General features: G+C 42.6%; 1 protein-coding gene across 1 annotated transcript; it reads right to left on the bottom strand.

Annotated features, from left to right (window-relative positions):
- LOC132815778 (complement C1q-like protein 3) lies at positions 1–2,162 on the bottom strand. Its single transcript, XM_060824970.1, has 2 exons — positions 1,557–2,162; positions 1–432 (listed from the first exon to the last, which is right to left on the bottom strand). Exons 1-2 carry the CDS (start codon positions 2,139–2,141, stop codon positions 253–255), a joined length of 765 nt encoding a protein of 254 aa, XP_060680953.1. The 5' UTR covers positions 2,142–2,162; the 3' UTR covers positions 1–252.
- Between the last annotated feature and the right edge of the window lie 9,321 nt (positions 2,163–11,483).

The raw sequence follows: 11,483 nt of genomic DNA on the forward strand, positions 1-11,483 counted from the left end.
ATTGTTTTGGGCGCACTAACCCAAACTGAACCAATTGACATGGGCATGGTCTTTTCGAGGTACGCAAGTATGTTTCAAAAAGCTTTAAAAACAAAACAACGGCTGATTATATCCAGAAGTACGGAGCACATCTGGCGACCGGCCATTTGTGTTTTTTGTTTGTTTAGGCCAGGCCGCGGGTAGCCCACCCTCAGTCGCTCACGCAGGAGGTGATTTGATTTGGTTGCTTCTTTCTGTTGCTCGCTTCTTCCCTCAGTCTGCGTAGACTATAAATCCCGAGAAGGTGCTATACTTGTTGTTGTTGCCGCCGTGTGCCTTGCCACCATCCAGTTTAATGTAGACTTCATCTCCTGCATCCAGGTGCAGCACCACGCTGTTACTGGCATAGTCATAGTTCTGGTCAGCGTCCTGGGCAATGGCACTCGCTCGAACCTGCAGAAAGGTGGGAAAATTTCACAAAGTATTACAAGACCTGGTGTTTCCATCTCTCCTCACCTTCCGTGTTTATTAAGCTCTGGTTTGTTTAGCCCGTTCTCATCGTCCTATATATGTTTCTCGGTCACTATGCCTATACACAGTCCATTTGGTTTTTCTGATGGATCATTTTAATCCGAAACACTCTTTGCCATAAACGTTTGAACTTGGCTCACACCGAAATGTACCAGCTCACTCAGTAACATGAGGGATTTGTTTTTCCTTACAAATGTGTCGGCCGCTTCGTTCATGAAGGGCTTTTGCCCGAAACGTCGATTGTACTGCTCCTCGGATGCTGCCTGAACTGCTGTGCTCTTCCAGCACCACTCTAATCTAGAATCTGGGTTCCAGCATCTGCAATCATTGTTTTTACCTCGTCCCTAATATTGACATGGCGGGGAAAGGCAACATCAAAGCGATTCGCTTCCTGAACCGAACATGTTTTTAACAACACATATTACAACATTTAGAAGACATTCTAGTGAGAGGGGAAAGATTTAAAAGGGACCTAAGGGACAACCTTTTCACGCAGAGGGTGATGCGTGTGCAGAATGAGCTGCCAGAGGAAGTGGTGGAGATTGGTACAATTACAGTATTTAAAAGGAGGGTTTAGAGGGATATGGGCCAAATGCTAGCAAATGAGACTAGAATAATTTAGAAAATCTGATCGCGATGGACGAGTTGGACTAAAGGGTCTGTTTCCGTGCTGTACAACTCTATGACATTTGGACAGACACACGGATTGGACAGGTCTAGGGGGATATGAGCCGAGCGCAGGGCAATGGGACTGTTGAATTTGGTCAGGATGGACGAGTCGGGCCGAAGGGCCTGATTCCACGCTGTATGCCTCAATGTCGCTTTCCACGGTCTCCTGCCTAGAGGAGTCCGGTCAGCTCGATGGCAAAGTCATCAGAAACTCCCCGGAGCTGGGCTCTGTGTATTCACACCTCCCCTTCCCAAAGAGTTGAAAGCGGCCAACTTGGGGGTTAGTTTAGTTGAGAGAGAGAGAGAGAGAGAGAGTGTGGTTCCCGGGATGGTGAGGTTTTAGTTGGGGGCTGAGGGAGGAAGCAAGGCTGGCTCACCTGGCCGTTCTTACACAGATCCGCCCACATGCTGGTGCCGTCTCCCCCTCTCATCAGGACGTGGTAAGTGAAGAAGTAGATGCCGGGGATGGAGCAGGTGAACTTGCCCGTGCCCGGGTCGTAGTGGTTGCCCAGGTTGGTGACCACGTCGTCGAACTTGAGCATCTCGTAGCCCTCGTGGGGCCTCTTCAGGCCGGCGTAGAAGGCGATCTTGGGCACCGTGCTGTAGGTGGCGGCGCTGATCGCCCCCGCATTGGGCCCGGGAGGTCCCGGTAAACCCGGCAACCCCGGTCTCCCCGGTTCCCCTTTCCCTCCCGGCGGCCCCACCGAGCCAGGCGGCCCGGGTTCCCCGGGGGGTCCCCGGGGCCCGGCCTTCCCCGAGCGCCCGGGATCCCCCTTGGGTCCCTGGATGAAGGTGGGCAAAGGCATCAGGCTGTGGTCCCTCACCGTCTCCGCCGCCGCCGTGGTGGCTTTGGAGCCGTAAGGGTCACACACCATCCGGCAGGTGCCCAGCATCTCGTAGCGGGCCGAGGTCCCGGCCGAGTTGACCAGCACCGGGATCAGGATGACCAGCAGCAGCACCATCAGCACCGCCACCGCGGCGGCCACCAGCCGCTTCTTACGGACCCCCCGGGTAAGAGCTGGACGGTCGTCCTGCCTGCCTTTGGAAGAAATGGTGCTGGCGGAGTGGATCCCTGGACCAGGAAGAAATCAAAAGAGCTGGGAGGGAGGGAGAGCAGTCGCTGTAGCCTGGCTCTCCCAGTGCAGCCTCTCTGTCTGTGGGCTGGGTTGTGTGTGTGTGTGTATACACCAGCCTGGTCTGGAACTGCCTCTACACGCCGCCAGGAATTTAAGCGATAGCACGGACTTCCAAACAGCCTCTCTCTCCTTCTCACGCCACTTTCCACCTGTGCTGATCCTACATTCACGTGTGAGCAAAAGAACAAATCATCTCAAAGCATACACACGCCCCCCCCCCCTCCCAAAACAAAACCCACAACAATAACAAAAAAAAAGTCTGAGCCTTTCTCAGTCCCTCAATCCCAGTGAGCGGCGATCGAGTGAAACGGGACTTGTCCAGCTGACAGCTCCCAGCTCTCTCTCTCTCTCTCTCACACACACACACACACAACAAGCCAATCGGCAGCGAGCCGGCTCGGGCAACCTGTTGGAGCTGACACCTTCACTGCTCCGAGTCAGTCACTCTGCAAGTTCCTTTTTATGTGAGTGGAGCAGGAGCGGAAGGAGGGACACACACCCCCCAAAAATACTCCACCACAACACACTGTGTGAGCACCCTGCCCGAATCCGTGAGAGAGAGAGAGATAACTGCCTGGACACTCACAAAGCAACCCGCTGTAATGCAGCTCCAGGCTCCCACCGGCCAACCCTCATTTGAAAGTGTAATGCCAAGAAAGAGAAGCATTCCTGACATTCGCGGCAGCGTCTCTCTGTGTGTATAATATATAAATATATATAACTGCCTGCCAAATCAGTGATGCATCTGAGTTAGCGTAGCATTGTCGAGTGGATAACGTATACTGAGCGGAACTATTTGAAATTCCCCAACGGCAGAACAAGGATATTTTCCCCACACTTACTGCACATTGCTTTTTACATGATCTGTTCAGGTCATACACCGTGACAGTCGAGGACAAAGTTAAATCAATGGTTCATCCTTAATATCACTGTCAGCTCCCACGATTGCGGGCGCTGGACTGAGCTGGAGAGCTGGCCAGTTCCGTATGTAGAAAGAATACATCCCCTCTATGTTTCGCCGGGTCAAAACGGATGACAGCTGACAATAGTTGGGTTTGTTTTGAAGAGAAGCATTACTGTCAGATGTTGGAAGTGCTGCATGTTTATTTTTCGGAATTTCATGTAAAAACGCGACTTAAAATCTCTCCAATCGTAATTAAGACCCACACTGTCTCTAGAGACAGGCATGTAGTCTGTTTCCATGCCCTAAGAAAAGACGGGTGTCTGTGTTTAAAGTCAGCGGAGCGAAATGGAAGTATCCCAGTGTGGAGTTGATGTCGGTGCTGAGAACCACACAGAATCTTGCCGGTTTGATGTTTAGGGATTCTCGGGTGTTCCTATTTCGCAGGTAAACTAAGATAAGGTGTAAATATCGTTTCCATTTATTTCTCTCCCTGATATGATCAAAACCTGGGATTTTTGAACATTGTACCTTACCCGGGTAATTGCTGAAAACGGCACAGTGACTACACTCAGTAAGGACGCAGTTGCTGCTTGCTGATGGCAATTTTGAATCTGTTAGTTGAGTGGGTGCTGCAAATGCCAGTTTACTGTGTGTGTGTGGGGGGGGGGGGGGGGAGGTGGCTGGGGAGTGGGCTATTCTGTCGTGCGTTTGTGTAGCCCCGCGATTTTACTAGGAGAAAGTGAGGACTGCAGATGCTGAAGATCAGAGCTGAAAATGTGTTGCTGGAAAAGCGCAACACTTTTCAAAGGCAGCATCCCTTTCTTCAGGAAGAAGGGTTTATGCCTGAAACGTCGAATCTCCTGTTCCTTGGATGCTGCCTGACCTGCTGCGCTTTTCCAGCAACACATTTTTAAACCGCGATTTTACGAACCAAGTTAAGAAACAAGAACTGAAATTCCTGGAGAAACTCGGCAGGTCCGGCAACATCTATGGAGAGAGAGCAGAGCTTCAGCTCCAATGACCTTAAATAATTCCAGAGAAAGAAATAGACTGGAAATATCCTGTTATCTTTCTCGGAGAACCCATTAACACAGAGCGCCTGCGATTATATTGTCTGCGTGCTCAATATAAACTTACTTTCAAACAAAAAAGGAACAACATGAAAGTAGAAGACAGTATTTGGTTCACGGTCCCCATGGCTTCAGCCTGCAGTGGGGAGTTCAAACATATGTCCACGAACTCCGCTCTCTTACATTCAATCCGATCTGAAATGTTCACATTACCTCAGCTACTGAAACTCTGATAGTGATTCGCTTGTTCAGTCTATTATATTTAATGTTTCGTTTTCATTAATTTTTTTTTTATTATCTTCCTCAAAATTGAGTCCCGACCCTCCCACCCAGAAGGCACGGACTATCTCTGCATTCTGAGATTCAGACCTGGCCCCAGTGAGCCCATTGGTCCGCTGTGATACACTGATGAGAAGCTGCTCTGTTACACCCGAACCCCGGTAAACTGCACACAAACGGCGATGGATCCAGACGGAGTCATTTCCAGCAGGAGTTGCTGGTTAGTGACCAGAATGGGAAAGATTCCCCCTCTTCGCCCCGCTCTTTACTTACTGAGTCATTAGTAGCTGTCTGATAGTGCCGGCAAAAGTCCAATTGAATATTCAAATATTTCTCCAATTGTAGGTTCTGGAGCAAACTGTGTCCAATGCACGTGAATGATAGATTTATGGCGGATTTTTTTTTGGACTTAATACGTTTGGAATTTTATTGGCACTGTAGGGATCCCGTCGATGGGCTCCAAACCAGGGACAATCTCATCCTCCCACCCACTCCCCACTCCCCACAGACAGACCTACTCCCTTATTCCACCCATTTGTGGTACCCCAGCCACATTTTTCAACAGTCTGCTCAGACATTAGATGTCTACAAGTACGGGCGCCCGCCCCATCAACAGTCAGCCAATGGCAGGGGAGGCAGCTCAGTAGCGCCACCATGTATAGTGACCACTGCAGAGATTGCAGCTGACAAGGTGGGGGCAGAAGGGAAACAGGATGCCCATCCCAGATAGGGGCATGAAGGTGTCAGAGTCAGGGAAGAAGGCGGTTGGTAAGGGCAGGAAATATTGCCGCTGATGACATGATGCCAATATAGCCCGCCGCAGCCACATCCTTTCCTAGTGCCCCGATTGCACATGCAATTTCTGTTTGTCTATGCTCCGTCTTATGACTTGATGTATGTGAATGATACGGGCAGGCAACTTGGCCCTAAGTGGACATTGGTTAAATGTTACGCCCAAAGGGGTTTGGGTGTAATTCCTACGGTAACTTCCCGATTACACGCGCACAGAAAATTGTAACCCTCGATAAATTACTCCCGCCCTTTATTCACAAGAAGCCGTGAGGAATTTCTTCCCAGAGGCATCCCAGTCAAAATTAGAAACTGGATAAAGATTAACAAAAAAAAATCCAGATACAGAAGAGTTTTACCTCCGTTTATGAACCTTGCAAATAAGGATTTGTAAGAATTCCTGATGAAGGGTTTTTTCCTGAAACGTCACTTCTCCTGCTCCACGGATGCTGCCTGACCTGCTGTGCTTTTCCTGTACCACATTCTCGACTCTGATCTCCAACATCTGCAGTCCTCACTTTCTCTTATTTGTAAGGCGTTGACAATCATTACAAAGGGGACACTGTTAAGGCTGGTTGAACACAAGTCAAGATAGTATCCATATCCAAAAAGACAAGTTGGTACAAAATGATTATAAATTCAATAGTTTTCCATTAATCCTTTGTAAAATCATGGAATCAATTGACGTTAATAAATTAAAAAAATACTGCACAATATTTAACAGTAATCCTAGGTTTTGAAAGAGAACGTATTGGCATAAGGTTAATAAATTGACTGAAGGGTAGAAAATTATCTTTCATATAAACTATCAAAACCTGTACTGTACTCTTCCATGGAGTACCTGAAGGGTGAAGAACTACTTGCACGTTTTGTACCCCTGTGGAGACAGGGGCACAAGTATGGGAGGAGGCAATGCGGGTAGTGATGGGAAAGGTTACTCAGTCGATAGCTTCAGGGATTTATACCAAGATCATTATTGTTTCTAAGTTATATAAGTTAAAACATCACTTCAAAAATCTAATACATACTGGTTACATTTTCAAAATGAGTTCAAACTGTGGTGTCATAGAACCGAAGGAGAATGCTCAGAAATAGCACAATGTGTCAGCAGGCAAAATTATAGAAAATAAATTTGCACAGTGAAAAATGCAAAATACTACACAAAGGAAGCAAAATTGAAAATAGATTTACTCCATGAATGATGTTGAAACAGAGAAGCATGCAATTGAAAAATACCAAGACACCTTAGAAGATTGATGCACAATGTTACGAATTAATGAAGTGCAGCCGTAAACAAAGCCAACAGAAAACTGAACTGCAAAGGAAAACTAATCAAGTACAAATCAGAAAAAGTCATGATCAAGCCTCAAAGTTCTCTGCTCAGAGTATACTTGAATATTATATACAGTCCTAGTCCCTGAGCCACAAGGGAGTATTGAAACATTTGAAGCAGTGTCAAGGGCAGCCACAAGTCTGATTCCATTCTTAGAGATCTGAGTTATGAGGAGAGTTCAAAGAAACTCTTGAAAACAAAATGAAAACTAAAGTTTTCATACAGTATATACTATATATAAACAATAGTAATGTGCTACCAATCAGAATTATACTAGCTAAAGCATTGATTGGTCAGAGTAGCAGCGAGCATATGTCCTTGACTGAGGTCTGCGTAAACTCTTTTGTAAGTATGTCTTTTGGTAAGGAGCTATACACTGGGATAGATAAACTATATTGTTATATCAGCATAATTGGATTTTAAGCAGATGAATGATGTTTTTGATTAATTGTCGCTGAAAAAGGTTTAATAGATCCAATTCTACATTGGCATACTTGTCATAGCACTATGAATATGGAGGGATAATATCAATATTTTTTTGAAATAAGGCCCAAAGCCTAATGCCAGCCAATAGAACTGTCTTTGTATCACCAGATAGCTTGTGATTAAGGTTTTTAGAAAGCCAACTTAGAATGCCCAGTATTTTATACTTTCAGAAATCATTGCCAATGCTATTCCACCAATAGTCCAAATGGATTTATAGAGTTTTTAAAAAATGTTAATGGAATGGGATTATTGCTAATAAGTCTTAATAATCCTTCCATCATTGCTTGAGACAAGGAAGAAGCATTGTGACTTTCAGAAAGTAAACTACCAAGGATCATTTTACACTTGGTGGAGATACTGTATAATTTATATTATTATTGCAGTCATAAAGGATGAGGTCAACATGCAGATACCCCAAGGAAACTCTCATAGAATCATGACCAGGGGTTTGAAAATTAATAAAAGCAAGCTAATAGTGATGAAGAAATTAATGACACTAAAGAATAACAAATCACTAGGACCAGACATCTTCAATTTTTGTGTTTCAACAGAAAAATGGATGGTAATTTTCTGAATGCCATAATTACACCCTTTCAATGTTCTCTGAGTTTATGAACCATCACTTTGTTTGGAAAATTGTGCACATAACCCTTTTCTTTGTGAAAGATAAGGGTAAAGTGGGAATTGTAGACCATTTAACCTAACATCCGTGGTTATGAAATGACATATAATAGGAAAACTGAATAGCTTGAAAATATTCAGGAAATCAGAAAGAGCCAGCAGACTTTTGTAAAGAGTATGGCATTCTGATAAATCTGATCACAAAATTTGAAGAAGCGACTATACTATTGGGCAGGAAATTGTGAATGGATGTTGATTATTTAGATTTACAAAGGTAATTGATAATATTCCATTGTAAGCATTATGAAATTGAAGGCATTACTGTACCTTTAAGAGAGAATGAGTTTTGCGCTGAGAGCTTACCAGCACCTGTCATATGACTAGCTGGCATTCTCAGATTGTACTCAAAAATATATAAATACTCAGCTGTGAAATGGATACCTAAGTTGGTTACTATTTTGACAACAATTTGAATTTAACTAATCAGTTTAAATTATGCCTCCGGATACTAATACCTGATTGAGTTGAATTTATTGTTTTGTCAGCATCAAACCAATGAGATGATCTGAAATTGGAGGTTTTAAAAAAGCAGACATTTGGAAGTCAGGCAGGGCAACTGCCATTTGAAACACTGTCTATCAAAGGTACCTTTTCATATGAAACATCTTCACAGTGAAAAGAAAGACGACGACTGAGGGAAATCTTCAACTGGATGAAAAACGACACTGATGATGACAGCTGCTGTATGGTTTTGAAATTAAGTTGGTGTAATTTTAATAAGTGTTTTATTGGAATAGTATATTGCTATCGAGTTGGAGGCAGGTAATCAGCAATTAAGAGAAAGGGGGTTTAGAGTTGTGAATAGTTGTTTTATGTTCATATTCAGAGTTAATGAATAAATTGATATTATTTTCTTTAAATAGTGGAATTTGGGAGTTCTCTGTCACTCATATTTTAACAGAATATAAGGTGAGGTGAGGTTTTCGAGGTGTTTGGTTTAATTAACAGAAGGGTTCACCGGCATGTCATAACAATAAGAGACTGCTAGCTAAAGTTGAAGTTCATAAAATAGAAGGCAATTACCATCCTGGCAAGAAGTTAGTTGAACGGAAGAAGGCAGAGGCTAGGGATAATGGCCAGGATTCGAATTGACAATATGCAACAATTGATGATCCACAAAAAATTTGTATACAGGCCTCAACATATTTACTTAGGCAATAGGATAGAAAGGTACATGTCCACATTGGCCAAAGACACAAAGATAAGGAGTATTGTGAGTAAGCTAAAAGTAATACTGATAGATGATATGAATGGGCTAAACTGTGGTAGATAGATTTCAGTGTCAGCGAATGTGATGTCATCTGTACTAGAAACTAAAATGATAGAGCAGGATACTTCTGAAATGGTGAAGCATTAGAAAGAGCAGAGGCCCGAAGGATCATTAAAACATCATGAACAGAAACAAAAAAAACACAGAAAAAGTGCAGAAAATAATCAAAGTGGCATGTTAACTTTTATACCTGGATGAATACACATCAAGAGGCAAGCTACATGATTCAGCTATACAAAACCGCGGTCAGATCACATCTGGATAACACTGAGTGTGCTCTAGACAGCAGATCTCAAAGTCATTTGATCTTGGAGGGAATTTACGAAACGGATGCTTGGCCTTCAAGGATTAAGCTATGAGAAGAGATTAAACATTATGGAATATAAAAAAAATGAGTGAGATTTCCTAAATACTAAGGAAACAAAGTAAATTGGGAGAAACCAATCTCAATGCCTGGAATCTGGGACTAGAAGACATAATCTGAAACTTACACCCAGAGCAGGAATAAACATAAGAAATATTCTTTTCACATAAATGCTGGTATAAATTGGAGTTCTTTTCTCTAAATATCAATTGAAGCACAATCAACTTTTGATTTTAAACTTGCAATCAACAGATTTTCATTAGCCAAAAATATAATGGACAAAATAATTATCAATTATTATTAATATATTATCAAGCTGGAGACAGTTCAAAAGAGATTTATCAGGATGTTGCCAGGTGTAGAAAGTTTGAATTATAAAGAAAGGCTGGATAGGCTGGGACATTTTTCACTGGAGCGTAGGGGCTTAGAGGCGATCTGATCGAAGTTTACACAGTAATGAGAGGTATAGATAGAGTTAATGGTAGCTGTCTTTTCCCTAGGAGGGGGAATTTCAAAACTAGAGGACTCATTTTTAAAAAAGACATAAGAGGCAAATTTTTTCCATAGAGAGTGGTCCGTGTGTGGAATAAACTTCCTGAGAAAATGGTGGTTGCGGGTATAATTACAATGTTTAAAAGACATTTGAATAGATACATGAAAAGGAAAGTTTTGGTCAGGAATAGGCAGGTGGGACTAGTTTATTTTGTGATTATGTTCAGCATGGACTGTTGCGACTGAAGGGTCGGTTTCTGTGCTGTATGACTCTATGACTCTATGACATGGGACAGAGGTGGTAAATTGAGTTTGGTCATAGATCAGCCATGAATGTAAAACAGACTTGTCATGCTAACTTATCTGTTGTTATTCTTATGTTCCCACTTTCTTAATAAATGGCTAGATCGAACTTTTCCAGTAGAACATTGGGATCAGGTGTCCATATCAGAGAACTCAGATGTCTGACACCACAGATATAAATATACTGTCTAACCTGTAGGCAAATATTGATAAATAACAATGGACTGCCACAGATCACAGCATTATTGTGAATGAGAGAAGCTTTTGATTCATCCAAATCCGGAAATACTTCAATTGCCTCAAAGCCCATGCTACTTCATAAACTATTCAATATTTTTGGCTCATGTTTGGCATGCTTTCAAAGTTTTCTGGGTACATTTTTTGAGTTCTTCATCAGACAAAACCTTTAAGAACTGAAGATGGGAAAAACAATTTGTGTCTTTTATAATTTTTGAATGAATTGGTAACATTACCAAATGCAATGTGTGTGGATTTGCATTGAACGTGTATGTATGCCTGACCATTGAAGTATATGTACTTCTATAAGTATATTAGAAGGAAGAGAATAGTGTGTGATGACGCTGTCCCTTTAACAAGGTTATTTTGTCCTTGCTTTATTTCGTAAAGGCAGAGGTTCTGATATCTCTGAAAATATCTACTTGAAAAGGCTTTTAAGTTTAAAACACTTGTACAATAAAAGGGGAGTGCCCAGTTCTCCCAGCTCAGAGTTTGTTATGGTTTGGTTTTAGGAAACTGTTAGCTTGAAGCTGATGGTCAAAGAAAGCTGCTGGGGTTAAAAAAAAAGGTTCCCTGATTCAACAGACGTTTTCTGGCTGACTCTGTCTCTCCCTTCAATCTCCTTCCGGTAAGAACCTATGTTTGAATTTACTTTTTTGCCAAGGGGTGTGTTTATGGAATGTTTATGGAACAGTATTTGGTTAAGTTGCATTTCCATGTCAGTTAGGTTTTCAAATAGTTATGTTACAAATTTGGTTTTCTTTTGTTCATGTGTAAATAAATTCTGTTTTGTTTAAAACCGAATGGTTTGATCATCCACGTCACTCTTGGAATATCAACAGTACATCTGCTTAAAACAACAAGGAAAGTTAGGTTCTGAGCTGTCTTCTTAAAATGTTTTGAGGAAACCGGCTTGATTCATTATAAGTGAAAATAAATTTGGCCCTTTAGTGGATGAAA

The sequence above is a fragment of the Hemiscyllium ocellatum genome, chromosome 5 (assembly GCF_020745735.1).
Source record: "Hemiscyllium ocellatum isolate sHemOce1 chromosome 5, sHemOce1.pat.X.cur, whole genome shotgun sequence".
NCBI classification, from domain to species: domain Eukaryota; kingdom Metazoa; phylum Chordata; class Chondrichthyes; order Orectolobiformes; family Hemiscylliidae; genus Hemiscyllium; species Hemiscyllium ocellatum.

Bases quoted from the DNA above. Each gene is read 5' to 3' on its own strand.
- LOC132815778 (XM_060824970.1), bottom strand. From the start codon at position 2,141: ATGGTGCTGCTGCTGGTCATCCTGATCCCGGTGCTGGTCAACTCGGCC. The intron at 433-1,556 runs GTGAGCCAGCCT...ACCTTTCTGCAG, and splicing joins ATCTGTGTAAGAACGGCCAG to GTTCGAGCGAGTGCCATTGC.